This window comes from Salvelinus sp. IW2-2015, linkage group LG15 (genome assembly GCF_002910315.2).
Source record: "Salvelinus sp. IW2-2015 linkage group LG15, ASM291031v2, whole genome shotgun sequence".
Lineage (NCBI taxonomy): Eukaryota > Metazoa > Chordata > Actinopteri > Salmoniformes > Salmonidae > Salvelinus > Salvelinus sp. IW2-2015.
Genome location: NC_036855.1, coordinates 31,054,590 through 31,082,588, shown reverse-complemented (window position 1 = coordinate 31,082,588; position 27,999 = coordinate 31,054,590). Strand labels below are relative to the sequence as shown.

Below are 27,999 nucleotides of genomic sequence, written 5' to 3'. Positions count from 1 at the left end.
CATGCCATCTAACATGAACAGGGTATTTACTGAAAGGCAAAGCACATTTTCTGGCATTATCAAGAATGTACAACTTCAAACGATTTCCTAAATCAAATACAATTTAACACAAATCATTGCACAATATACAATAATAACAAAACATATAAATCATAAAATATCAATATCTAAAAGCGAAACAATACCCACAGGAGGGTTATATGCGATGTGTGAACAGCAAAACATAGCAGGTACAGTTGAAGTCGGAAGTTTACATACACTTAGGTTGGAGTCATTAAAACTCGTTTTTCAACCACTCCACAAATTTCTTGTTAACAAACTATAGTTTTGGCAAGTCGGTTAGGACATCTACTAAGTCATTTTTCCAATAATTGTTTACAGACAGATTATTTAACTTATAATTCACTGTATCACAATTCCAGTGGGTCAGAAGTTTACATACACTAAGTTGACTGTGCCTTTAAACAGCTTGGAAAATTCCAGAAAATGATGTCATGGCTTTAGAAGCTTCTGATAGGCTAATTGACATCATTTGAGTCAATTGGAGGTGTACCTGTGGATGTTTTTCAAGGCCTACCTTCAAACTCAGTGCTTTTTTTGCTTGACATCATAGGAAAATCAAAAGAAATCAGCCAGGACCTCAGAAAAAACTAAGTCTGGTTCATTCTTGGGAGCAATTTCCAAACGTCTGAAGGTGCCACCTTCATCTGTACAAACAATAGTACGCAAGTATAAACACCACGAGACCACGCAGCCGTCATACCGCTCAGGAAGGAGACGCGTTCTGTCTCCTAGAGATGAACGTACTTTGGTGCAAAAAGTGCAAATAAATCCCAGAACAACAGCAAATGACCTTGTGAAGATGCTGGAGGAAACAGGTACAAAAGTATTATATCCACAGTAAAAGTCCTATATCGACATAACCTGAAAGGCCGCTCAGCAAGGAAGAAACCACTGCTCCAAAACCACCATAAAAAAGCCAGACTACTGTTTGCAACTGCACATGGGGACAAAGATCATGCTTTTTGGAGAAATGTCCTCTGGTCTGATGAAACAAAAATAGAACTGTTTGGCCATAATGACCATCGTTATGTTTGGAGGAAAAAGGGGGAGGCTTGCAAGCCGAAGAACACCATCCAAAACGTGAAGCACGGGGGTGGCAGCATCATGTTGTGGGGGTGCTTTGCTGCAGGAGGCACTTCACAAAATAGATGGCTTCATGAGGGAGGAAAATTATGTGGATATATTGAAGCAACATCTCAAGACATCAGTCAGGAAGTTAAAGCTTGGTTGCAAATGGGTCTTCCAAATGGGCAATGAACCCAAGCATACTTCCAAAGTTGTGGCAAAATGGCTTAAGGACAGCAAAGTCAAGGTATTGGAGTGGCCATCACAAAGCCCTGACCTCAATCCCATAGAAAATGTGTGGGCAGAACTGTGCGTGTGCGAGCAAGGAGGCCTACAAACCTGACTCAGTTACACCAGCTCTGTCAGGAGGAATGGGCCAAAATTCACCCAACTTATTGTGGGAAGCTTGTGGAAGGCTACCTGAAATGTTTGACTCAAATTAAACAATTTAAAGGCAATGCTACCAAATACTAATTGAGTGTATGTAAACTTCTGACCAACTGGGAATGTGATGAAAGAAAGAAATAATTCACTCTACTATTATTCTGACATTTCACATTCTTAAAATAAAGTGGTAATCCTAACTGACCTAAGACAGGGAATTTTTACTAGGATTACATGTCAGGAATTGTGAAAAACTGAGTTTAAATGTATTTGGCTGAGGTGTATGTAAACTTCCGACTTCAACTGTATCCATACATTCCATAATGTCCTGGCTAGCTTGGTAAGAGTCATACACTACTAAAATAGAACTGTGTGATAGGGAATTGCACAATGATAGCCAATTACATGAGCTGCAGAAAATAGGTATGCTCAATATTATGATTAACCTATTGCTGAGGGAAATTCTCATTTATGTAAGAGCAAGTCGCTAAGGAGGAATAATGATGCCCATTTCCCCCTATAAGTAGTTTCCTTTCAACCTTCAGGAGATGGAATGCATCGAAAAGCAGTGATGCAGATGGAATAATAACCTTACTGCTTTTAAGTGCAATACTGGCAGAGGCTCAAAAAATAGATCAAGGAGGACTCTCAATTAGGAAAAGCTAGTTTAGCCTTTAGCTCACTCTAGTGGCAGCTATCTGTAATACAGACATGGTACTGGCCCAGTACTGTTTGTACCACCAATGAAGTCCAAGGGAAATGTACCCCCTTCTCACTGGTTGGCTTCCGACTTTACTTCTATTAATACCTCCCTTAACTACACATCATGAGACATCGCAATAGGTTCCCTCTCTTGAGCGCATCACACAGATAACACATACTCAGTAAGAGCTTCTATAGACAGACAACAGACAATATCAGAAAATACAAGACTAGCTAATGCACCAGATACCACAGCAATAAGAGAGAAAATAGCGACATGCGTATTTGAACAAAGTCTCTCCTCTAGTCCTATATTACCTGAATATTTCTCTGAACATTAGCTAAATGTGTGAGTTATGTAAATGTACAAAACAGAAGAATATAGATAATATAATTTATAAACAGCTGGATTTGGATGATATAATAATAATATAGAAAAACAAAGGTAAGTTTAATACCAGTACACTACAGTATACAATTCACAGAATAACAATAACAGGAAAGGTAGAGAAGACTGACATAACATCAAATAATTATCACAAAAATGTATAGGAAAAAATCATATAACATATAACATGTTTAAAGTAGGCATTTCTAGGAGTAGAGCTGCATGGTTTTTGGAGTGTATAGAGGTCTCCCTCTGTCGAGGGGCGTTCCATATCAGTGGAGACAGATGGGATGGAAGGTGAGGATGTGAAGCACAGAGACATAATGGCAGCGGAGGTGTAGAGTAATGCAGACGATTGCCCAATCCGAAACATACCTCTATGGCTTTTTAGTCACCGGATTCCCTACTATCCCTCCTTCCTGTAAGTATAGGATCCTACACGGACATTTCACAGCCTACATTTATACTTGATATTGCTTTCCTGTTACATTCACGGAATAAAATGTGCTACTTATGACTCAATCCTACATAAAACATTTTACTGACAGAAACAGAGGTACCTTTTCAATATCTTTGTAGCTAGTGATTGTTCAAGTTCAAGATGCATGAGGCTTGGCTTGATAAAATTCGACCTAGGCTACCCAAAAATAATGTGTCAGTCTACAACATGGGCCCAATCCCGAGTTACTGTACACATATGGAATCAATTAATGATCGACCGATTATACAGTAAGTCAGCATTGGGCCCTATGTGATCAGTCAGAGTGAAAGGTAATCTGTATGTGGGTCAATCACAGCCTGCAACACACCCATCTATTTAATTAAACACATCAACCCCTAATATTCATATAGATGAGCCTCGGGCCGTATTCGTAAAGCATCTCAGAGTCGGAGTGGGATCTTGTAGGATCTTGTCCTCACTGTTCATATAATGTTATCCACTATGATCTTAAAGGCTAGAAATAGCTTAGATAGAACATATCTACCGCTTCTTAGACTTACTTTCAATGAGAATTACAGACCTATAACTCACATTTCGATGTGAATATGGTTGGGTCGCCCAAAAAGTTACATATTGTAGCTTTAAAGAATACAGGCCCTGGTTTCCCCACTAACACCATTCATGTCATGTCACACTCAGATTGGTCTATAGACTGGTCCTTGTAAATGAACACTTGACACCGGGTACAACCAAGGAGAAGAGTTTAACCATTTATGTTGATGTGACCACAAAAGTCCCTCGGTGATGATCTCACAATGGCATCAAGGAGGACATACATCAACAGCATCTGTAGCTTTACTGTAGCTTTACAAAATCTATTCTTAGTTCACCTGGTGAGATTTATTATGAAATAGGTGTTACTACTGTTCTCGACGCACAGGAGGGGTGTGTAACCATGAGCACTATCTGTGAGCCTGTGTGTGCACCCCAAATGGCACCCTATTCCCTTTATAGTGCACTACTTTTGACCAGGGCCCATAGTGCTCTGGTCAAAAGCAGTACAGTATAAAGGGAATAGGCTGCCATTTGGGACACACTGCCAGTGTTTGTACTATCAGGCTGTGGTAGTGTGGTCTGAGAGGGAGCAGACTTGGCATTGCAAAAATCGTTAGCATGAAATGCTAGCAGAGTGATTATGTGACTCCATTACTGTCCCATAGCTTTGGAAACTGTACACAGCATGATCCATTCACTCCACCATCCTGGCACTTCCTATACAACACTCTATAACAGCTGAAAACAAGTGTGTGTCTGCCTCTTAGAAGATTAAAACAATTTATTTTTTAAGTATGGTGGTCATTTGTAACTATTCTTCAATTACAAAAGCTAATGTATAACATGGACGGTGTCCCATCTGACTCATTCCTATGAGAACCTCAACAGTGGCCATCGGAGCCAGAAATACATGGAGCACATAGAGAGAAAGAGACACAGTATATATACACTGAACAAAAACGCAACATGTAAAGTGTTGGTCCCATTTTTCATGAGCTGAAATAAAAGATATCAGACATGTTCCATACGCACAAAAAGCTTATTTCTCTCAAACTTTGTGCACAAATGTGTTCACATCCCTGTTAGTGATTATTTATCCACCTGACAGGTGTGGGATATCAAGAAGCTGATTAAACAGCCTGATCATTACACAGGTGCACCTTATACCGGGGACAATAAAAGGCCACTAAAATGTGGTTTTGTCAAACAACACAATGCCACAGATGTCTCATGTTTTGAAGGAGTGTGCAATTGGCATGCTGACTGCAGGAATGTCCAACAGAGCAGTTGGCAGAGAATTGACGGTTCATTTCTGTACCATAAGCCACCTCCAACATCGTTTTAGATCATTTGGCAGTACATCCAACCGGCCTCACAACCACGTGTAACCTCGCCAGCCCAGGACCTCCACCTGTGGGATCGTCTTTGTGTGGAAAAACACATTCTGATTGGCTAGGCCTGGCTCTGGCTCCCCAGTGGGTGGGTCCTACAGTATGCCCTCCCATGGCTGCGACCCAGCCCCAGTCATGCGGAACCCATAGACTATGGCCTAATGAATTTATTTAAACTGACTGATTTCCTTCTATGAACTGTAACTCAGTAAAATCTTTGAAATTGTTGCACTTATATTTTAGTTCAAAACACCTCTGGTGGCTGTCATCCACCATGAACTGATCTCTGATAACGGAACTTGATTGGCAAATAAATAACCATCGCTAAAACCCCAACATATCAGTCCCGCACCAAAAGGAGAATCGTTTTACATAAAACTTCTTACATTAAGGCAGACAACTGTGTAGTAAACTATCAGAAATGGCAATCAACTATTTTGTGAAATACCAACTAGTCTTCCTATACTATTCCCTTGTCATTTTACAACGTGTATTCCATCCATTGCTGTGCAGGAAACAGTTTGACGCTTGACCTCCATTCCGTAACACTAATGACATACGCAATAATCCGGTCAAATCCCTAGTGGTGTTTTGTTCCTAATTTAGACAGTCCACTTCCTCTAATGGGTCTACCCCCACATGACACCACATACACCATTTGGCTGGGTGTGAACAAAACTGCAGGTGAAGCATGAGTGGCTACAATGACACCCTTTATAGTGCACTACTTTTGACCAGGGGGGCCAATAGGGCTCTGCTCAAAAGTAGTGTAGTGTATAGGGAATAGAGTGCCATTTGGGAACCAGAGAGAAACACACATATGCAGCATGACATGTGCCAATAGCAGAGTGAATCTCTGCGGGGTAAAATGCACATAGACAAAACACAGATTTAATGGAAGATGCCAATGTAAAAACTCAACCACCAATACTATAAATACAAACAATTATTACAATGAATGAAGCAAATAAAACAGGCATGGTGACAGGATGAGGACAATACAGTGTGAGTATGTTGAGCAGTGCATTAAAACACAAAAAATATATATGTATCAAGAAATATTCACACACACTAAAGGTATAGAATATCCTGTATACATGTGGAAATGTACATTTGACCTCATTGTGGTACACAAAGTGGCATCACTCTGTTGTAGATAATATGGCTGACATGACTAAATAAACAGGTACAGTAACTCACAGACAACCTGAAACACTGGAGGAAAACAGCTGAGGACACACTGTCATAATGTACACACACAAAATGGAATGACCCAAAGGCTGGAGTTATTTTCTCCCACAAGCACCACACCTCCAGGGCTTTCTGGTGCCAGGGGGCTGGCACCAGTAGGGTGACCCAGCCCTGGGCCTGACCGTGGGGGCACTAGGCTTCCTCCTCCAGCAGACCCCTCTCTGTCAGGTGGGTCTTAAGGGAGTTGAAGATGTGGAGCTGCTGGTCCAGGCGCAGGGCTAGGAGTTGCTGGACCACCTTGGCAGGGTTAGGGCCCCTGGAGACAGAAGATTACACAACGGATCACATACAGGGCGATATTTTGACAGCACAAAGATGTCACCAAGAAAGGCCTGGTTAGTCAAACTGGTTGAGGCTGCAGCTCATGTCTCTATACAATAGAGCAGATCCACTGGGAGAGAATTACAAATCATAAACTGGGTGGCTGGAGCCCTGAATGCTGATTGGTTGACAGCTGTGGTATATCAGACCATATACCACAGGTATAACAACTTTTAATAAATACAAATACAACAGTAAAAATTAAGGCAGCAGCTACTCTTTCTGGGGTCCAGCAAAATTAAGGCAGTTTATACAATTTTAAAAACATTACAATACATTCACAGACTGTGCAATCAGGCCCCCAGTTCACCACTACCACATATATACAGTACAAAATCCATGTGTATGTGTCTGTGCCTATGTTTGTGTTACTTCACAGTCCCCGCTGTTCCAGAATTATTATTTTTTTTTTTTTTTATCTGTTTTTTCTTTTTAAATCTAATTTTACTGCTTCATGAGTTACTTGATGTGGAATAGAGTTCCACGTAGTCATGGCTCTATTTAGTACTGTGCACCTTCCATAGTCTGTTCTGGACTTGGGGACTGTGAAGAGACCTCTTGTGGCATGTCTTGTGGGGTATGCATGGGTGTCCGAGCTGTGCGCCAGTAGTTCAAATGATGGTAACCAGTTTATAATAGCAATAAGGCACCTCGGGGGTTTTTGATAAACATGGCAGACTCCTTGACTTTTTCCACATTTTGTTACATTAACGCCAAATTCAAAAATAAAACAATTCTACCCCCATAATGACAAAGCAAAAACAGGTTATACATTTTTGCAAATGTATTAACCATAAACTGAAATTTCACATTTACATAAGTATTCAGCCCCTTTACTCAGTACTTTGTTGAAGCACCTTTGGCAGAGATTATAGCCTCGAGTCTTGGGTATGATGCTACAATTCCGGGCCCTGACTGGGCCTCAAGGACATTGAGACTTGTCCCAAAGCTACACCTGCATTGTCTTGGCTGTGTGCTTAGAGTCGTTGTCCTGTTAGAAGGTGAACCTTCCAGTCTCAGGTCCTGAGCAGGTTTTCATCAAGGATCTCTCTGTACTTTGCTCTGTTCATCTTTCTCTCAAACCTGACTAGTTTCCCAATCCCTGCCGCTGAAAAACATTCCCACAACATGCTGCCACCACCACGCTTCATCGTAGGGATGGTGTCATGTTTCCTCCAGACGTGACGCTTGGCATTCAGGTCAAAGAGTTCAATCTTGGTTTCAACAGACCAGAGAATCTTGCTTCGCATGCCTTCTGGCAAACTCCAAGTGGGCTGTCAGGTGCCTTTTACTGAGGAGTGGGTTCTGCCTGGCCACTACCATAAAGGCCTGATTGGTGGAGTGCAGCAGGGATGGTTGTCCTTCTGGAAGGTTCTCCCATCTCCACAGAGGAACTCTGGAGCTCTGTCAGTGACCATCGGGTTCTTGGTCACCTCCCTGACCAATGTCCTTCTCCCCCGATTGCTCAGTTTGGCCGGGCAGCCAGCTCTAAGAAGAGTCTTGGTGGTTCCAAATTCTTCCATTTAAGAATGGAGGCCACTGTGTTCTTGGGGAGCATATACCACATCCCCTCGCACCGTATTACTTAAATATAATTATATATTCTTTCACCTGTTAACACATCAGCATTGTCAGCCAAAGCAGTTAATAAGCCTGTGGTGTTCTAGCTAGTTACCTGATGAAGCTGGCGATGTAGACGTTGACGAACGTAGCCATGAGGTACTGGCAGTCGAAGCGGTCCATGATGCCACCGTGACCGGGAATTGTGTTGGCAAAGTCCTGGAATAACAACAACAGGCCAGACGAACATGGTGACATCAGAGCAATAGGGCATCAGAGCAAAGGACAAGATAACACACAGCTGGTGCACTGCAGAGACCCTTTGCTCACACAAAGTCAAAAGTAAGTCAATGCAGAGCCTGCGTGAAACTGCAGTGGATCACAAACTAAGGTGAAACAACCAAGTGGTTCCGGAAGCATAGATCATGAGCACGGCCAACTAAGGCTACTCAATTCTAGTGAGTCAACTGTGGTGAGGTGTTCTGACAGTCACCTTGATCTTGAAGGCCCTCTTAAAGCCGCTGGCAAAGAAGCCTCCGAAAGGTCCCATGAGGGAGGCAAAGGCAGACAGGGAGATGCTGTGAATCTGGAATGGGTAGAGGCGCAGTGTGGGCTGGAGAGAGAGGAGAGACGTTAAACTGGTCTCACATATGGTCAAACAGTTTCTACAAAAATAGGAAAAATAAGGAGACATGATTTAGGACAGGGAACTGTTTTGAAGGCCTTCGATTCAATGTATTTCTTTTTTTTGAACTCAGTCTGGGTCTCAACTTAGAATAGTAGAATACATCAGGTGTGATTTCAAAATTTGGATGTGTATCAAAACAGTTTCTCTCTTGTTATGTCGGTCACTGATAGTCACTCAGCCCATGTCGGCTAACATTTTTTAGATTGGTAAATTAGTCTAGCGGCCAGCTAGACTCGTAGTAATCAAGGTCAAATTAAAGCCTGTGGGGCCCCCATTGATTTTGTTAGTCAGTCTCACTCAGATATCATATTAAAAACTGCAAATCTTCTCTCCGCCCAATAGCAAAATGTGTATAATTGGAGCAAACTAGCTTTAAAACAGCAACATTTTCTCTACACCCCATGTCAAACATTTGTAGAATTGCACAAAATTAAAAAAAAAAATGTAAAAATGTTCTCTCTGGGGCCACTTAGACCAGACAGAGATCATAAGCAGAGACCAGCCAACCAGACAGAGAGAGGACAGATCACTCACCCATCCAGTGAGGGACTCGAGGGCGGCAGGCAGGGCATAGTCCTGCAGCTGGAACAGGTCAGAGGGTTCACAGTCCACCTCGAAACTATTATGGTCGCTGTTAAACTCCACCGGACACACAAAGAAGCTGTAGCCCGCCATCACATAGGACAACTGGATAGAGGAGGAGAAAGGGAGTAAGATAATAGGACTAATAGGGGAATTTAAATAGAAACTTCTGCACATAGTTATGGCAATTTCTTACCAGGATCCCAAACAAAACAGTCGAAAAGAATCCACCAATGAAGCCCTCCCAGGTTTTCTTAGGAGACAGCTGCACGGAACACAGTCACGTTAACGTATTAAAGAGCGTTCAAATGGTATCCCTTTTGCAAAATGCCACAAGCCTTGGAAGATGCAACATACACATTACATATTCATAGGATCGCTATGTTGCCTGTTGATGTTGACCATAGCTGTGTGACTGACAGTGCCAGTCTTGCTAACCTTAATGAGTGGAGTACGTCCAAAGAAGAAGCCAAACATGTAGGCCATGATGTCATTGCAGATCACACAGGAGATGGGCACGATGAACCTAGACAGAGGAACTGGTATCAACAACTGGGTCATATTCAATGGAGTGTCGTACATAGATACGTTGTGCATAGAGCAGACAAGTATTTACAAGAGACAGAGCAGGTCTCTTCTACACAGTCAATTTCCCTGAATGTTCTGTAACAAGCCCCTGCCGTGGACCAACCTAACTCCCTAATGCACTTATTTCCATCACATGGTTGTAGCGCCAGTCACAATTACATCAGCTAATAGTATTTTTCACTCCGCAGTCGGTTCTCCCACTAGAGGTCTTCACGGATCCACCTGTACCCGAATAACCGAGAACTGACGTGGGACCCGAGCGGGTCCGGATCCAGAATTCTAAATAAATGTCATGGATCTGGATCAGATTGTCACTGGTCTCGGGTATGTGTAAACTGGACTGACCGTATAGATCTGAACGCGACTGCTGCAGTAGAGAAATGTTATAACTTATGCTGCTGCTATTGCTTTTCACGAGGAGCGTGTTGCCGTCCAATCACAAAGCGTTTAACTTCTTATGGATAGGCGTTCAGTCAACGGGACAGTTGTAAATCATGTAGCGCCGTGTGTCATGAACGCACATTTTAGAGAAACAACAGATGTCGGTACATACAAGTGTCTTATATCGGCTGAAAGCTTCAATTCTTGTTAATATAACTGCACTGTCCAATTTACAGTAGCTATTACTGTGAAAAAATGCCATGCTATTGTTTGAGGAGAGCTCCTAACAAAACACTTTTCACCGCGATAGGTTTGATAAATTCACCTCTGAAGGTGAAATGTGTACTTACATTCTGAAATCTTGCTCTGATTTATCATCAAGGGTCCCAGAGATAACATGAAGTGTCATTTTGTTAGATAAAATCCTTTTTCATATCCTAAAAAGGTCCATATAGCATGCACAATCGTTCAATTTGCAAAGGAAGGAATCTGTGAAAATCTAACCCTAAATGTTGTTTCAACCAGTCAAATTACGTTTGTATTTATTCCTCAGAGATCCTAGAACGTAACCAGACTTCACTATATCATTAGGAGTGTAGTATATCCTATAGGACACCAAATTTGGTCAGCGAGCAACGCCTTCATGGCACGCCGATGACACGGGCGGTCTTCACTTGATTGACTAACTTTGTCAAATAAGCACCAATCGGGGTCAAACAAAGCTAGCTAGATAGCCAATGAGCTGGGCTTTACAGGAGTATGCGACAGAAACCTTGTGCGACAGCAAGCATTTTCCTTTTGGACAAAAACTGCAAGAATATGGAGAGTTATGAAGTTATGAAAACTGGGTGTTTTGCAAATGCTGAACTTAGTCCAAGTTATAAATGTAAAATGTGTCCTTCACGATTTGCCAAAATGTACCTGGGTGACTTCACACTAAATGTCATGTAGCTTGCTCATACTTCAAGTTATCAGTCTGAAACTTGGCACAACACTGATGCTCTCTTGTGGACACCATCGGAATTACAACCAGAGTGATGGCTAGATTTGGGACCTTTCTGTTGCATTTCAAAGATTGTGGTAGGAAAAAAAGGTTGTTTTCTTTGTATTTTCTTCTACCAGATCTATTGTGTTATATTCTCCTATATTCAATTCACATTTCCACAAACTTCAATGTGTTTCCTTTCAAATGGTTCCAAGAATATGCATATTCTTGCTTCAGGGCCTGAGCTACAGGCAATTAGATTTAGGTATGTCATTTTAGGCAAAAATTGAAGAAAATAAAAGGGGGGGGGGGGGGGGGCTATCCCTATAAAATTGCTTAAAACGTTTATTTTCTGCTGTTCCATCACTCAGATCCGATTGGACCGGGTCTGGATTCGACCAGGTCTGTTCGGGAACGGGCCCGTGAAGACCTCTACTTCCCACTGTACAGAATGGAAAGAGTGGGCTGAATGAAGACACTCCCATGTATGTCCCAAATGGGTATGTCCCAAATGACACCCTAGTCCCTATATAGCCAATTTAGGACACAATCACTGACTGAATTTGCCCTCGCATACAGTGGAAACCAACTAGCGGTCAGAGATCTGACTAGCATTGCTGTTTACAATAGTCATGTGCTATGTGTTGTGGGCTGTGTGTGTGCATGTGAGAGAGAAAGAGACAGGGACATTCCTTACCAGATCATTCCCTCAAACAGGTTGTGGATGATGAGGTGGGACTGGGTCACAACGATCAGCAGAGTTACGTGAGTCCAGCCAAACTGGCAGGGAGAAAAACAGAATTACATACATATATATTGTCTTAAGATCGTGTAGTATAGGATCTCTATAGAAAAGTGATATCAAGGAACCAAAAAGTTGGAAGAAAATTACACAGACATGTGGCTAAAGTGTTAATGACGTGAATGGCATTTGGCAGAGCAATCCTTACTGATAGGTGTGTCATCATTGCTCTGTGGTCTTTGCAACAACACAAACATATCCTAGAACCCCTCGCATTCAAATCTGGACCTCGAAGCCAGTTCCACTGCTTAAACCCCACCCCTGTCCGTTAATGAGGGTCTGATTTAGACCTGGGACACCAGGCGGGTGCAATTAATTATTAGGTAGAATAGAAAACCAGCAGTACTCCGGACCTCATCTGACCCTGCTGGTCATCTATGAATGTTTGAACATCTTGGCCATGTTCTGTTATAAACTCCACCCCGCACAGCCAGAAGAGGACTGGCCACCCCTCAGAGCCTGGTTCCTCTATAGGTTTCGGCCTTTCTAGGGATTTTTTCCTAGCCACCGTGCTTCTACAGCTGCATTGCTTGCCGTTTGAGGTTTTAGGCTGGGTTTCTGTACAGCACTTTGTGACATTGGCTGATGTAAAAAGGGCTTTATAAATAAATTTGATTAAAATGGGTCAAATTTAAATACCGCTGTAGACGAAGTCCTCAGGCCAGTCAGTGTGTGGCAGATTAGCTTTGATGCAGTGTTTAGAGCTCACTCCCTCTCACTGATTGATGTGTTACTGCAGTGTACAGTGCATTCGGAAAGTATTCAGACCCCTTAACCTTTTCCACATTTTGTTACGTTTCAGCCTGATTCTAAAATTGATTAAATAAATAGTTTCTCATCAATCTACACACGAGGACAAAGCGAAAACAGGTTTAGAAGTGTTTGCAAATGTATAAAAAATACCTTATTTACATAGGTATTCAGACCCTTTGCTATGAAACTCATATTTGAGCTCTGCAACTTGATTGGAGTCCACCTGTGGTAAATTAAATTGATTGGACATGAATTGGAAAGGCACACACACACACACACCGGTCTATAGAAGGTCCCACAGTTGACATTGCAAGTCAGACCAAAAACCAAGCCATCAGGTCGAAGGAATTGTCTGTAGAGCTCAGAGAGGATTGTGTCGAGGCACAGATTTGGGGAAGGGTAGCAAAACAAATCTGCAGTATTGAAGGTCCAAGAACACAGTGTTCTCCATCATTCTTAAATGGAAGAAGTTTGGAACCACCAAGACTCTTTCTAGAGCTGGCCGTCCGGCCAAACTGAGCAATCGAGGGAGAAGGGCCTTGGTCAGGGAGGTGACAAAGAACCCAATGGTCACTGACAGAGCTCCAGAGTTTCTCTGTGGAGATGGGAAAACCTTCTAGAAGGACAACAATCTCAGCAGCACTCCACCAAATCAGGGCTTTATGGTAAAGTGGCCAGACGGAAGCCACTCCAAAAAGGCACCTAAAGGACTGACCATGAGAAACAAGATTATCTGGTTTGATGAAACCAAGATTGAACGCTTTGTCCTAAATGCTAAAGGTCACACCTGGAGGAAAACTTGCACCATCCCTACGGTGAAGCATGGTGGTGGCAACATCATGATGTTGGGATGTTTTTCAGTGGCAGGGCCTGGGAAAATAGTCAGGATCAAGGGAAAGATGAACGGAGCAAAGTATAGAGAGATCCTTGATGAAAACCTGCTCCAGAGCACTCAGGACCTCAGATTTGGGCAAAGGTTTACCTTCCAACAGGACAACGACACTAAGCACCCAGCAAGACAACACAGTAGTGGCTTCGGGACAAGTCTCCGAATGACCTGAAAAAAGCTATGCAGCGACGCTCCCCATTCAACATTTGTATTTATTATGGATCCCCATTACTCTTTCTGGGGTTCAGCAAAATTTAGGCAGTTTATACAATTTTAAAAGCATTACAATACATGAACAGATTTCCCAACACACCATTTCCCCCGCAGGCACCTACTCCACCACTAATCTACAGTACAAAATCCATGTGTGTATAGCACATATGTTATCGTGTGAGTGTATGCATGTGTCTGTTCCTATGTTTGTGTGGAATCACAGTCCCCGCTGTTCCATAAGGTGTATTTTTTATCTTTCATCTAAATTTTACTGCTTGCATCAGTTACTTGAAGAGACCTCGTGGCATGTCTTGTGGGGTATGTATGGGTAGCCGAGCTGAGCGCCAGTAGTTCAAACAGACAGCTCGGTGTACTCAACATGTCAATACCACTCATAAATACAAGTAGTGATGAAGTCAAGCTCTCCACTTTGAGCCAGGAGAGATTGACATGCATATTATTAGATCACTGTGTACGTCCAAGGGCCAGCCGTGCTGCCTTGGTCTGAACTAATTGCACATTTTCCTAAGTCCCTTTTTGTGGAACCTGACCACACAACTGAACAGTTGTTCAGGTGTGACAAAACTAGGCCTGTAGGACCTGCCTTGTTGATAGTGCTGTTAAGAAGTTAGAGCAGCGCTTTATTACGGACAGACTTCTCCCCATCTTTTTGGTACTGTTGTATCAATATGTTTTGACCATGACAGTTCACAATCCAGGGTTACTTCTAAGCAGTTTAGTCACCTCAACGTGCTTAATTTCCACATTATTTATTATAAGATTTAGTTAGTGAATGATTTGTAAATAATAAATACAATTTGGGACAATGCTTTTAGTTTTAGAAATAAATTACTTTTGCTTCCCTCCAAGTCTGGGGGCACACACTTTCTAGTAAGTAGGCTTAAATTGAAAATATGGCAAATGGGAGTTGCAATATCATCCGCTATTAGCCTCAGTAATTTTCCATCCAAGTTGTCAGACTCCGGTGGTTTGTCATTGTTGATAGACAATAACTTTACGAAATTCTAAATTACAATGCTTGCCTTTCATAATTTGTTCAGATATACTTGGATGTGTAGTGTCAGTGTTTGTTGCTGGCATGTTTGCTAATCTTGGCTATGGAAAAAAATAATTGAAGTAGTTGGCAATATCAGTTGGTTTTGTGATGAATGAGGTGAGTCAATGAATGATAGAGCTGAGTTTGCATTTTTTCTCCAAAATGTAATTTAAGGTGCTCCAAAGCTTTTCACTATCATTCTTTGTTATTTATCTTTGTTTCATCGTGTAGTTTCTTCTTTTTACTCACATGATTTCGCAATTTGCTTGCCATTTGTTTTGTGCAGCCAAACTTATTTGCCATTCCTTTTGCCTCTTCCCTCTCAACCATACAAATGTTCAATACTTCATCAATCCAAGGGGATCTAACAGTTTTCACAGTCATTTTCTTAAATGGGTGCATGCTTATTAGTTACTGGAATAAACAATTTCATAAATGGGTCAAGTGCAGCGTCTGTTTGCTCATTACACACCACGGACCAACAAATATTTAAATCAACATAGGAGTCACTACAAAACTTATTGTACGACATCTTATACACTATATTAGGCCCAGCCTTACAAACGTTGGTTTTCCTAGATATTGCTACTATATTATGATCACTACAGCCAATGGATCTGGATACCGCTTTCAAGCACATTTCTGGTTCATAGGCACATGATTACAGCATACAATAGCTGTAGGATCAGCAGAGACTTTCAGGGCAGTTAGAGGGACATAAATTAGGTTAGTTACATTGGATCTACCAACGCCCCTGGTGTAATGTACATTTGCTGAAGCATTATGGCAATTCTGCGTCACAATGGTAGGGATTTGCTGAGCTGGGGTCATTGATAAGTCATTGTCTCAATGCAGCCTTATAATGCGGTGAAAGGATTAAGGAACCTAAATGATTTTGGTGGATCCCATCCTCCTTATAAAAACGTGTTTTGTTTCCAAAAGGTATCGAAATTGTCAGAGGTTACACCCACTGAGCTGCAATAATCACGTAGCCAGTTGTGAGGAGAAAGAATCCTGCTAAAGCATTCAATGCCACGATTCAGAAGGGGCACAGGGCCAGATATGATGGGTCTTTTGTTAGTGTCTAGCAGAGAGTCAATCAGCTCTTTAAAATCCAGTTTCAACTGTTCAGAGCTGCCGTTTATAATGTCATTAGAAACCCACATGGACTACGATGGAAATCGATTCTATGTCCTGACGTAGTACATTCAGGAGCAGCTTAGTAATGTCATTTACTCGAGCTCCGGGATAGGACATTGTTTTTGCACCAGGAGCGGTCACATTTCTTACCATGGAGCTCCCCAAAAATAACAGCTGGCGAGAAGGACGGGGAAATCTGCCCACTCCCACGCTTCACAGGATTCGGAGAACCCTTTATGGATGGGCGAGAGGCAGGATAACGTGAGCCCGTTGCAGGCATCTGACAGATGGAGAAGCCCCGCTCGATCCAGAGCAGGGCTGAAGGTTGCCGACGTCGACTTCGAAATCGTAGTAGGCGGCACTATGGCCGCAGACACCCGAAGCGACGAAAGTGCAGGAAGCTCAGGCTCCAGGACGGCGAAACTATTCCTTGTTTGAATCCACTCTGGGCCTCCCTTTGGGAGTTTAGACTGCTTTGCGGGAGGCCGCTGTCTTCGACTTCCACGGCTTGTGACATGTGACCATCGTTAATTGCCTTGCTCCTCTTGCTGTGCTCCTTCAACTGAATGGGGAGGTCCGGGCAACACCGGCAAGTCAGATAACGACAAACAAGGCATCCAACAAGCGTGAATGCCATCCAGCCACCGGCTTAGAAAATGTACACATTCCACTCTGCGTTTTCTCCAGTTTCTTACGAAGGCTGGCGAACTGCATGATCAAGGAAGCAACCTCAAGCCTATAATCCTCAGTAAGGAAACAATTGCCACATTGGAACTATGAGTGATCCAGATTGTCCCGAAACAAAGCGTAGTAGATACAGATCCTACAGCTCTAGAAACCGGTAATTTATTTCTCCAGACAAAAAGGGCTCCACTGAAAAACTAATTTGGTACCAACTTCGTTAGCTTGATGGCTAGCAGCTTAGCATCTGTCAAGCAGGCTTCAACCTTCGTTAAGCGGAATACTGGGACAAGAAATAGCGGTCCTAGCTGTTAAAAGCTAACCGAGTCTCGGAATACATGCAGAGCTTGAGAGGATTTGCAGAGAAGAATGTGAGAAACTCTCCAAATACAGGTGTGCCAAGCTTGTGGCGTCATACCCAAGAAGACTCGAGGCTGTAATCGCTGCCAAAGGTGCTTCAACAAAGTACTCAGTAAAGGGTCTGAATACTTGTGTAAATGTGATAGTTATTTTTTAATATACATTTGCAAACATTTCTAAAAAATAACTGGTTTTGCTTTGTCATTATAGGGTAGTGTGTGTAGATTAATGAGGGGAAAAAACAATTTAATCAATTTAGAATAAGGCTGTAACGTAACAAAATGTGGAAAAAGTCAAGGGGTCTGAATACTTTCCGAATGCACGGTGTTTCCTTGCAGCGCTCAGCTCTGTCACTGCCTTACATGGTCAAGCCAGAGCCCAGAACACAAAGCTTCTAGCTATGCGTGTGTGTGAGACAAAGACAGCAGATAAAGTGCCTTCAGAAAGTATTCACACACCTTTTTTCCCTAATTTTGTTGTGTTACGAAGTGGGATTCAAATTGATTTAATGGTCATTCTTTGTCAACGATTTACACAAAAAACAAATGTCTAAGTGGAAGAAAAATACTAACATTGAAAAATAAAACACTAATATAATCTTGACTAGATAAGTATTCAACCCCCTGACTCAATACATGTTATAATCACTTTTGGCAGCAATTACAGCTGTGAGTCTTTCTGGGTAAGTCTAAGAGATTTCAACACCTGGATTGTGAAACATTTGCTGATCAAAATTCTTCAAGCTCTGTCAAATTGGTTGTTGATCATTGCTAGATAACAATTTTTCAAGTCTTGCCATAGTTTTGACTTAACTCTGCTTGAAAATCTAACTCGGTCTGTGATTAGCACCATTCAGTTTCCCATTTCCCAGTCCTTAATGATTGCAAGCATACCCTTAACATGATGCAGCCACCACTATGCTTGAAAATATGAAGATATGATGGTACTCAGTAATGTGTTGTATTGGATTTCCACCGAACATAACACTTTGTATTCAGGACAAAAAGTGAATTGCTTTGCCACATTTTTTGCAGTATTACTTTAGTGCCTTGTTGCAAACAGGAAGCATGTTTTGGAATATTTGTATTCTGTACAGGCTTCCTTCTTTTCACTCTGTCAATTAGGTTAGTATTGTGGCGTAACTACAATGTTGTTSATCCATCCTCTGCTCTCCTATCACAGCCATTTAACTCTAACTGTTTAAGAGTCTCCATTTGCCGCCTCCCGAGTAGCGCAGAAGTCTAAGGCACCCGGGTTCAATCCCATGCTGTCACAGCCGGCCGTGACCGGGAGACCCATGAGGCGGCGCACAATTGGCCCAGTGACGTCTGGGTTAGGGGAGGATTTGGCCGGCCAGGATTTCCTTGTCCCATCGCGCTCTAGCAACTCGTGGCGGACCAGGCGCATGCAAGCTGACTTTGGTCGCCAGCTGGACGGTATTTCCTCTGACACGTTGGTATGGCTGGCTTCCGGGTTAAGCGAGCAGTGTGTCAAGAAGCAGTGCGGCTTGGCAGGGTCGTGTTTCGGAGGACGCATGGCTCTCTACCGAGTACGTAGTGGAGTTGCAGCGAAGGGACAAGACTGACTACCAATTGGATATCAATTGTCACCATTGGCCTCATGGTGAAATTCATGAGTGGCTTCCTTCCTCTCCGGCAACTGAGTTAGAAGTACGCCGGTACCTTTGCAGTAACTGGGTGTATTGATACCCTATCCAAAGTATAATGAATAACTTTACCATGCTCAAAGGGATATTCAATGTCTGTTTCCAACCTTTCTCCATATATCATCAGAGTCCATCCAACTTGTGTGACTTGTTTTATTCTACCTTTATTTAACCAGGAAGGGCACATTGAGATTTGAAATCTCTTTTTCAAGAGTGTCCTGGCCAAGATAGACAGCACCAAGTCATTGCACAATTAGACAATTAGACAGACAACATGAAAAACTACATGTAATCTAACAAAAACTATAGAAATCACAGGAGTATAACAAAGTCATAAAACAATTAAAAATATTGACAGGTCAAGGAATCAGCCTCAAAAACCTTCAACTATTTAAAAACACCAATCAGGACAAGTTATTCCAGTTTGAAAGTATTTTGTGGTGCTCCAAACCGATGGCGCTGAGTACATAAAAGCCCTTTTACCAAACTCAGTTCGGACATTTGGAACAGTTAGCAGAATAAAGTCCTGAGAACAAAGAGAGTACCATCACATTTCTGGAGAATAAAAAGGCCCAAATAAAATGGTAGTAAACCCAAAATGGCTTTGTAAATAAAAGTACACCATTGACTGATCCTACGAGTGACTAGAGAAGGCCAGCCAACCCTGGTATATAAAGTGCAGTGGTGCGTAATGGTTTTACAGTTTAAAATAAATCTCAATGCTCCATGGTAAAGGGTGCCAATTGATCTCAAACACTGAGCAAAAGCAATTATATATAAAATATCACCATAGTCTAGTATAGGAATAAATGTAGCTGATACTAGCCTCCTTCTGGCTTCCAACAAAAAAACAGGCCTTATCCTAAAATAAATTGGTAAGAATATTTTTTGTCTTGGACTTATTTTGGCCTGACATAACAAAAGGGTTGAACACTTATTAACTCAAGATATTTCAGATTTTCATTTTAAATTAGTAAAAATGTCAAAAACATAATTCCACTTTGACATTATAGGGTAAAAAAATTGTCATACATTGAATCCATTTTAAATTCAGGTTGTAACAATAAAATGTGGAGAAAGTCAAGGGGTATGAATACTTTCTGAAGTTACTGTAGATCTGGGGTTCCCAAACTTTTTCCCCTCAGGCCCCCATTACAGCATTGGGGAACCTTGTGCATTCTGCCATTACAACTTTCAAGAGTAAGTTGAAAGCAGGAATGTGGTGGAGAGAAGAACCACTGCTGTGGATGAGGCCCTGGCCTTATGTCCTGGAATGGACCCAGAACACTGTTGGAGGGCTTACACGATTTTAGGCCGGGACACATCAATAACGTAATAGTAGCCAAGAGGAAGAAGGCTCATATAATACAGAACACACAAACACTATGCCCAATACACTACGCAACACATGCACACAAACACTCACCATGTAGAACTGCAGGCGATAGTGTTTCTTCACCAGGCTCAGCACAAACATGCAGAAACCTGCAAAAAACACAAATAAGAGAGGAAACAAGTCAACAAAGCATTATGGGGTCAGCCTTTTTTTTGTGGTTATTGTCATTCTTTGCTTTCAAACTGAGGACCGGTAACTGCAACCTTGTAAATCTTCCTAGCCATGTTCAATCACAAACGCAATCTTCAGTGACGCATAAATGCCAATTTGGTTCTGGGTTCCGAGGTTAAAACGCCTGCCAAAGTCAGTTGCAGATAAAAAGACAATCACGTGAATGTGCAGCATCGAACTKTTCATTTCTTACAGTTCCAAGAATTCTATTCTTCCCCAAAGCAGAGTAAGAAGACAGCCTTCTGAGTAAGAGGCTTTTACTGAATCAAACAAATTAGATCAAGCCAATGTGACCATAATCCAGTTAGGACAACTTGGACATCTGAATATTGGATGGCAAGACATCCATTCAATTCACATTATTTCGTTAGATGTGCTTCATCAGAGAAGGACAAAGCTAGCCTGGTCCCAGATCCGTTTGTGCCGTCTTGCCAACTTCCATGGTCATTGTGGCAGCCACGTCACAAACAGATCTGGGGCCAGGCTAGAACAAAGCACACAGTGTTCTGTGAGTGTCTTTATAGAACTAGTTGACCCTGTGAGCTCATTCTATATTATCTGACACTGGGGAGATGGCCCGATTACCGTAAAAGCCTTTTCCTGACAGCATTTCTACAGTAAACTACCTGGCCTGGTTTTTAAATGTACCCAAAGGGAGAAGTGAACGAAGGAGGGGTGGGTATTTACTTTCCTCTCCTTTCACCTTGAGGCACGGAGTCGAGGTGTGATCATGCAGTCAGAAACAGCCGTTAGCGAGTCAAGTGCTGCCTGCCTTTACCACATCCTCCTGCCATTAACTGCCATACTGCTGCACTGACTGAGTGAAAGCGGGAGGAGCAAGTGAAGCACAGTGGATCTGCCGTCTGAAACTAACCATTTTTAAAACTTGTACCAAACCCGTAGTCAGGTAAAAACTGATAGAAATTGCAGAAGCTTCAACAGTGACTAAAGCAACACTAAAAGCAACACCCTCCCGTCTCACTCAATACTCCCTGAAAGCACTAGATCGATTTCCATATATCCTGCCTGGCCAGATCAGTGATCAGGAAGGAAAACACAAGGAAAGGAAGCTAGTTAGAACTTGAGCCACAGCCTCACCAGTGAGGTACATGGCAAAGGAGATGAGGCGGTGGTATTTGCTAAGGATGCGCAACGGCTCCTCCCTCTGCACCAGATTAGAGAAGTAGTCCGTCACCGTCTCTCCGTAGAAGAAATAGTTCACACACAGTAGGAAGTACCTGGGGGGAGGATGAGGAGGGGAAGGAGGAAGGTGAGGTCAGAACTGTTGCAACACAGATCAACTGCATTATGCACTCCAGTCTAGAAAAGTCTGGTGTAATGGTGAACTTTGCATGTATCTGAAGCCATTAAGGGACTTTGTGGGTTCAATATTTACATCAATAATGTTAAGAGCTTTTCACCAGGTTTTTCCAACATAGTGCAATGTGAATGGCAGGAGACCACTGAGCGATCATACTACAAATACCATCACCACTACATTGGTTAAAGACTACATCTCTATATACTCAATTTGATCAGCTAACTAACATGATATAGTCTATCTGCTGATTGGTTTAATAAGCTAGATAAACACTGTAAAGTGGGTAAACATTACCAAGACCAAAAAATCTCAGGAAGTCTGCAATGAAATAAAACATGCAATTCATTATTTTGGGTGGCCAAATGGTTAGTTGAAGTGTAACCTTAAACACAGACATAGAACTGTGTGTGTGTGTGTCTCACCAGCTCAACGTTCTGAACCAGGGCAGGTGGTAGGAGTGGTACACACTGTAACCGATGTGGATAATTTCTTGGAAGCATTTGATCTGCACACACAGCACCTGGGCAGAGACAGATAATCCAATATTACTGCAAAGATACAACAGGTCTGTAATAAATTACTGAGGTGTGCCGATGACTGTCTGAGTGTTGGTATCATCCCTTTGGTATCAACTACATGGACTTCCCCTACCACACATTTGATATCGCTCTGACAACAGCATCTGGTCTGTGTATGATTCCTCATCGCCCAAAAACATTTAATTTAATCATACACATTTGGACATGTCTTGTGCTATGACCATTTAGAGTTTTTGTGTTCTCGATTTAGTTCCTGCAGTGTCTGGATGTGGCCGCATGCTTTCTCCTTCCCAGCAAGTCCAACAGAGCATTAAAGCAGAGCAAAGAAAAGCATGTTATTTCCACTGACCTACACTCTGAACCTGAAACTATTAAAGGACAGACAGAAACAGACAGATCCAATTAAATCCCTTACCCTCTCCTAACGCTTTGTTTCTGCAGCTCTGTAAGGTGCGTTAGCAACATGGTAGAAGCGCCACCGATGCACTGCTTTTACCTATCCTGAACCTACTGATCTGGAAACGGCGAGGGGTTAGGGCCAAGGGAGCGATTTGGGACCGGCTAACAAACTGGACTGACAGGAGGCTTAGGGGAGGGAGGAGGAGTACTCACAATCAACATGAGCACCATGGGGCCCAGGTAGATGATGAAGAAGAAGAAGGAGATCATGGCCAGAGTCAGGATCCCTCGCACCCACCAGTTCTTCCATCTGAGAACACACACAGTTAATACCCGCATGCGGTGTTTAATAGATTGTGAAATGAACACAGTGAAATGAAGAGGGGAACAATAAGCATCCATATCAGTTGCACAAAATATTTGCTGGCCAACAGATTCCTAAAGAATGTCAATATAGGCCGACACAGATCAATAGTTCTAGTATATCAGGTGCTGCTTCATAAGCATTCAATTATCCATGACTGAACAGCAGGATGTTGTTAGGAAGGAGGACCAAACAGAAGACAGTACAAAGAAAAAATACAATAGGCTTGTTTTGTCCCAAATGGCACCCTATTCCCTATATAGTGGCACTACTTTTAACCCAAACCCTGTGGGACGCAGATATCGTGTGTTGTGAAACTATGATCTTTCCCTTGTTCTAAACAATTCCAAAACTGGATGTTGGGATTACCATGAGAAGATAGTAAATAGAAATCTGTTATTTTGTTAGTGGTTACCGTGAGGACAGTCCAGACAGGGCTTTGTTGAGGACCTCGGGGGTGTCATCAGCAGGGACAGGCACCCCCGGGTGCCCTGTATCAGGCTTGCTCTCACTGTCAGACGCCCCATCCTTCTCCGCTTTCCCCTCATTCTCAGATCCCTAGAGACAGACAGAGATGGGGAGAGAGTGAGTCAGACAATTTAAATAAGCACAGCTAGCTACCTATGAGGAATGCTCTCCCACTTCCTTTCTAGGTCTATTTTTTTTGTCAATGAATAAAAACATTGCAAGCAAGCTTGTAGAGCTTTCCTGATTTGGTGTTAGGATATTCTGCATGATAAATGTAGGTCTGATAGCGACAGAGTAATCAATATATTACACAGTGTCTGTCTGCCCCTTGATGCTCTGAGAGCTTTTGTCGTGAAACTGCATTAATCCGGATGACCCTCTACTTTTCCATGGCAACAGCCACCAAATGTGTTATCAGGAGACAGCAGACACTAGACTGTAAAGTCCTCGTTGTCGCTCTCCTCTGCCCCCCCGGGCGCTACCAAAGTTACACTGTTGTCTAACCTCCAAATAACACAACAGATAGTTATTAGCCTACACTATTTCTATATTGGTTGCAAACACACACACACACACACAGCATTAGCCATCAAGCTGATGGATCCTCCAGGCTCGCTGGTTTCCATGGTGACCATATCATGTCAGTCAGGATGACTTGGTTAAAAATAGCCCCTCCTTTCACATAAACAACACGCCTGCTACTGAAGAGGCCATTTTCATGTTTCCTGTGTAGAGTACCACTACACTCTTTCCCGTTTCACATCAGAAGCAAAATATTTATTCAACCATGTTAAGTAATGTAGGCCTATGCTATTTCTACCTAGTCTTTTGACTCCTGCCAATCATGCACGCCTAGGCCTACTCTTCTCAATTTGGCTCACCATGGCTCATACGGTTTCAACAACAAAAAAATTGAGGGTGCAGATGACAGACAACTTGTTTTCCATGGAAAGTTGCATCTGCTGTCAGGGAACTCCTACAGTGACATATGACTCTAAACCGAACCATAGACAGCACAGCACCATACCACTAGCACAACACAGCTGCACGGGGCCTGCCTGACAGTTGTTAACACTATCCTTCTCTTCAGCAGTCAAACCCAAATTGGGGGTAATGTCAATTACTGATCAAAAGCCACAATGCAAGGCCCTATGCCTAGCAACCCAGGAATACATTCTACTGAAGCAGGAATGCAAGGCTAAGTGGAGGGAAACTGAAAATCTAATAAAGCCCCACAGTGGAACTGTGTTGAATTAGAGAACAGGCAATACACACCAAAGCAGCTGGGCACTGTCTATTTTTATTAGAACTTATGAAGACCCTTGACTTTAACATATAACTGTGTTTCTTTCTTCAAAAGAGCCCACAACTGGTATCAAATAAGATTTTATTTGTCACGTGCGCCAAATACAACAGGTGTAGACCTTACAGTGAAATGCTTACTTACAAGCCCTTAACCAACAATGGAGTTTAAAAAAATATATATAAAAAATAAAACAAATATTAAAGAGCAGCAGTAAAATAACAATAAAGAGGCTATATACAGGGGGTACTGGTACAGAGTCAATGTGCGGGGGCACCGGTTAGTAGAGGTAACTGAGGTAATATGTACACATATGGGTAGAGTTATTAAAGTGACATATGCATAGATAATAACAGAGAGTAGCAGCAGCGTAAAAAAGGGGGGGCAATGCAAATAGTCTGGGTAGCCATTTGATTAGATGTTCATGAGTCTTATGGCTTTGGGGTAGAAGCTGCCTCTTGGACCTAGACTTGGCACTCCGGTACCGCTTGACATACGGTAGCAGAGAGAACAGTCTATAACTTGGGTGGCTGGAGTCTGATCATTTTAGGGCCTTCCTCTGACACCGCCTGGTATAGAGGTCTTGGATGGCAGGAAGCTTGGCCCCAGTGATGTACCGGGCCGTACACACAACCCTCTAGTGCCTTGCGGTCAGAGGCCAAGCAGTTTCCATACCAGGTAGTGATGCAACCAGTCAGGATACTCTCGATGGTGCAGCTGTAGAACCTTTTGAGGATCTGAGGACCCACGGCAAATCTTTTCGCTCCTGGGGGTGAATAGGTTTTGTCGTGCCCTCTTCACGACTGTCTTGGTGTGCTTGGACCATGTTAGTTTGTTGGTGCACACTAGCTAAGTTGTGGAAGTCTATTTGTATGTGGCTACAAATGTGTATGTGGGTTGTCCTTCCTGCAGAGTTGTTTGGCCTTTTCATTTCAGCCTATAACTTATGAGTTGAAATCCAACCCATACATTGGAAAAACTAGGCAGTTTATGACTAAATTGAAGGTTGTTCCACCTCAAAACGCACAAGAAAGAGGATGGCACCCACCATCTCAGATTGTTCTTTGTTCTGAAATTGTTTCTGTTGATAGAGACAGATAAGATTATCATTCCTTCAATATTATTTTGTTCAAATATAATTTGATCAAGTGCATTGTTCTCAGAGATCAAATTATATTTAAACAAAATAATATTGCGTGAATACTAATCATACTGGTTTCTAACTACAGAAACGATTTCAGAACAATCTGAGATGGTGGGTGTTATGGCCTGCTGAAATGACATGGAACGATCCTCGATTTAATCAATTGAATACATAGCTAGCTACCTAACTTTAGCTGCCCTCTTTGACCTGGCAACACAAGCAAACGTTAACGTTAGATAAGATAGCTAAACAGCTAACCACTGAAGTAAACGAGTGCCTTTCATGCCAGAACTAATGTTAGCAGCAAATCAGCATCCATAGCATGTTGTTAGCTACCTAGTTAGCATTTTATCTATGTTTTGATAGCAAACTAGCGCAAATGTTTATTAATTGCAGACGTGGCTGGTCAACTAGCTAACTTCCCTTTTACACTAGATATAGTTAACTAGCTAAAACATTTACTATAATTACTTATAGCCTCTATCATAATGTGTGGAAAGGTCTCCCTGCATCATGTGCATGTAGCGGATGTTTCTCTTCCCTTGGCTAGCTAACTAGCGGGTCTGTCCAAACGGTAGTCCATAAACACTCCGTACCTTGTCTTCGGATTGTTGATGTTGTAGGTCGTTTTCCGTCTTTCCGCGGTGCCGTAGCTCTGTCATTTGTGCAACTCTTGTCCAAGCTACTACAGAGGAGTGTATGTTACAGCTTGCTAGCTATTTTACAACCTTTGCTAGCTTGCTAAATAACAAATATAACCGTTTGGTTCGACAGAAATTATCCTTTGCCCCAGATGATGCACGTTCCTCTCACTGCGTTGCCCCTCCCACAAAGTCGTTTCCCGAAGTTGCTAAATGGTCTGAGCTGCATTCTGTATCGCGACGTTTTGTAACGTTGCTTTGCATTTGTTGCGAAACACTCTTTAAAATCCACTTTCTCTTGTCTGGTCTAGTCTAGAGTTGAATGAATTCCAGAGTTGGTCTGCTGGTTAATGTATATATCACGCTGCTGGTAGTGGGTTACAATGAATTTATATCTAATCTATCCCGGCTGACCTTGGAGGCATTTTGAAAATGATATATTTTTGTTTTGCAATTGGAATTTTGCACGCTATGTGGCAGCAAAGGCCCACAAATGTATTGAACGAGAACTGTGTGGCGTGCATGTGTGTGCTTGCTTGTGTGGGTGTGTGTGTGTGCATGCTTGCTTGTGCGTGCGTGCGTGCATGTGTGCCTCTCCCTCCCCAGCAGCACAGGGATGTGTTCAGCCCTGTGGCGTGACAGGGGCACAGAGCAGTATAAATACTTAATGGCTTCCTGCAGAGTCAGAGTGAAGGGAGAGCAGCACTGCAGACAAAACACAAAAACTATGTTTTTTTCAGGGCGTTTCCCCTCTTTTCTCCTCTTAATATTCAATGTTTATTATAGTAAAGTGTCATCCATAGAGCTTCAAAGTCTGAAAGTAGGCTAAGAATGAACTACCATTTCTACAAAAACATCAGTGCTCATGTGAAATAGGCCTACTGTGAAGTAATGTTTTTTTTGTTACTTCATTTGATTCTTGCGTAAGTCCATTGAGAGCCCTCTCACCACTGTAGCCCATGCTGGAGCACAGCACTGAGATGTATGACTCATCAAATACCCCTGTAGTGCTGAAAGAGATAAACCAATCTATAGCGATGCAGGTATGCAACATGTTACATTTCATGCTTGCATTATGACTGCAGTGTTGTGTTTGTGATCTGTGGTATGTGGCGTTGCTTCCCCTGCAATATGTGGCACCCGACTTTGCCCAGTCATGCTATATTACGTATTGGGTGCACGGTGGTGTGATGTCTTGCTGTACTGTCTGTCAGTGGCAGAATTTGGCTGGGATTCCTCAGGAGCTCCAACACGACTGCAGGGCTCTGGGACATCTGCAATGCAGAAGTCTATATAAATAGCGGTGGAGAAAGGGTGCCAGAGAAACTGAAAGAGAGGGGGGGGGG

At 42.5% G+C, this 27,999-nt stretch overlaps 1 protein-coding gene across 1 annotated transcript; it reads right to left on the bottom strand.

The window, feature by feature from the left end:
- Nucleotides 1-2: 2 nt before the first annotated feature.
- On the bottom strand, nucleotides 3-26,850 carry LOC111974531 (phosphatidate cytidylyltransferase 2). Its single transcript, XM_024002283.2, has 13 exons — nucleotides 26,609-26,850; nucleotides 23,513-23,655; nucleotides 22,947-23,043; nucleotides 22,218-22,315; nucleotides 21,573-21,712; nucleotides 20,334-20,392; nucleotides 12,044-12,126; nucleotides 9,831-9,918; nucleotides 9,589-9,657; nucleotides 9,345-9,497; nucleotides 8,616-8,735; nucleotides 8,238-8,341; nucleotides 3-6,497 (listed from the first exon to the last, which is right to left on the bottom strand). Exons 1-13 carry the CDS (start codon nucleotides 26,672-26,674, stop codon nucleotides 6,374-6,376), a joined length of 1,344 nt encoding a protein of 447 aa, XP_023858051.1. The 5' UTR covers nucleotides 26,675-26,850; the 3' UTR covers nucleotides 3-6,373.
- Between the last annotated feature and the right edge of the window lie 1,149 nt (nucleotides 26,851-27,999).

Coding starts and splice junctions, on each gene's coding strand:
- LOC111974531 (XM_024002283.2), bottom strand. CDS start 26,674: ATGACAGAGCTACGGCACCGCGGAAAGACGGAAAACGACCTACAACAT. Junction 23,656..26,608: donor ATCAACAATCCGAAGACAAG/GTACGGAGTGTT, acceptor GTCTGTCTCTAG/GGATCTGAGAATGAGGGGAA. Junction 12,127..20,333: donor ATCGCCTGCAGTTCTACATG/GTGAGTGTTTGT, acceptor TCTCCCTGCCAG/TTTGGCTGGACTCACGTAAC.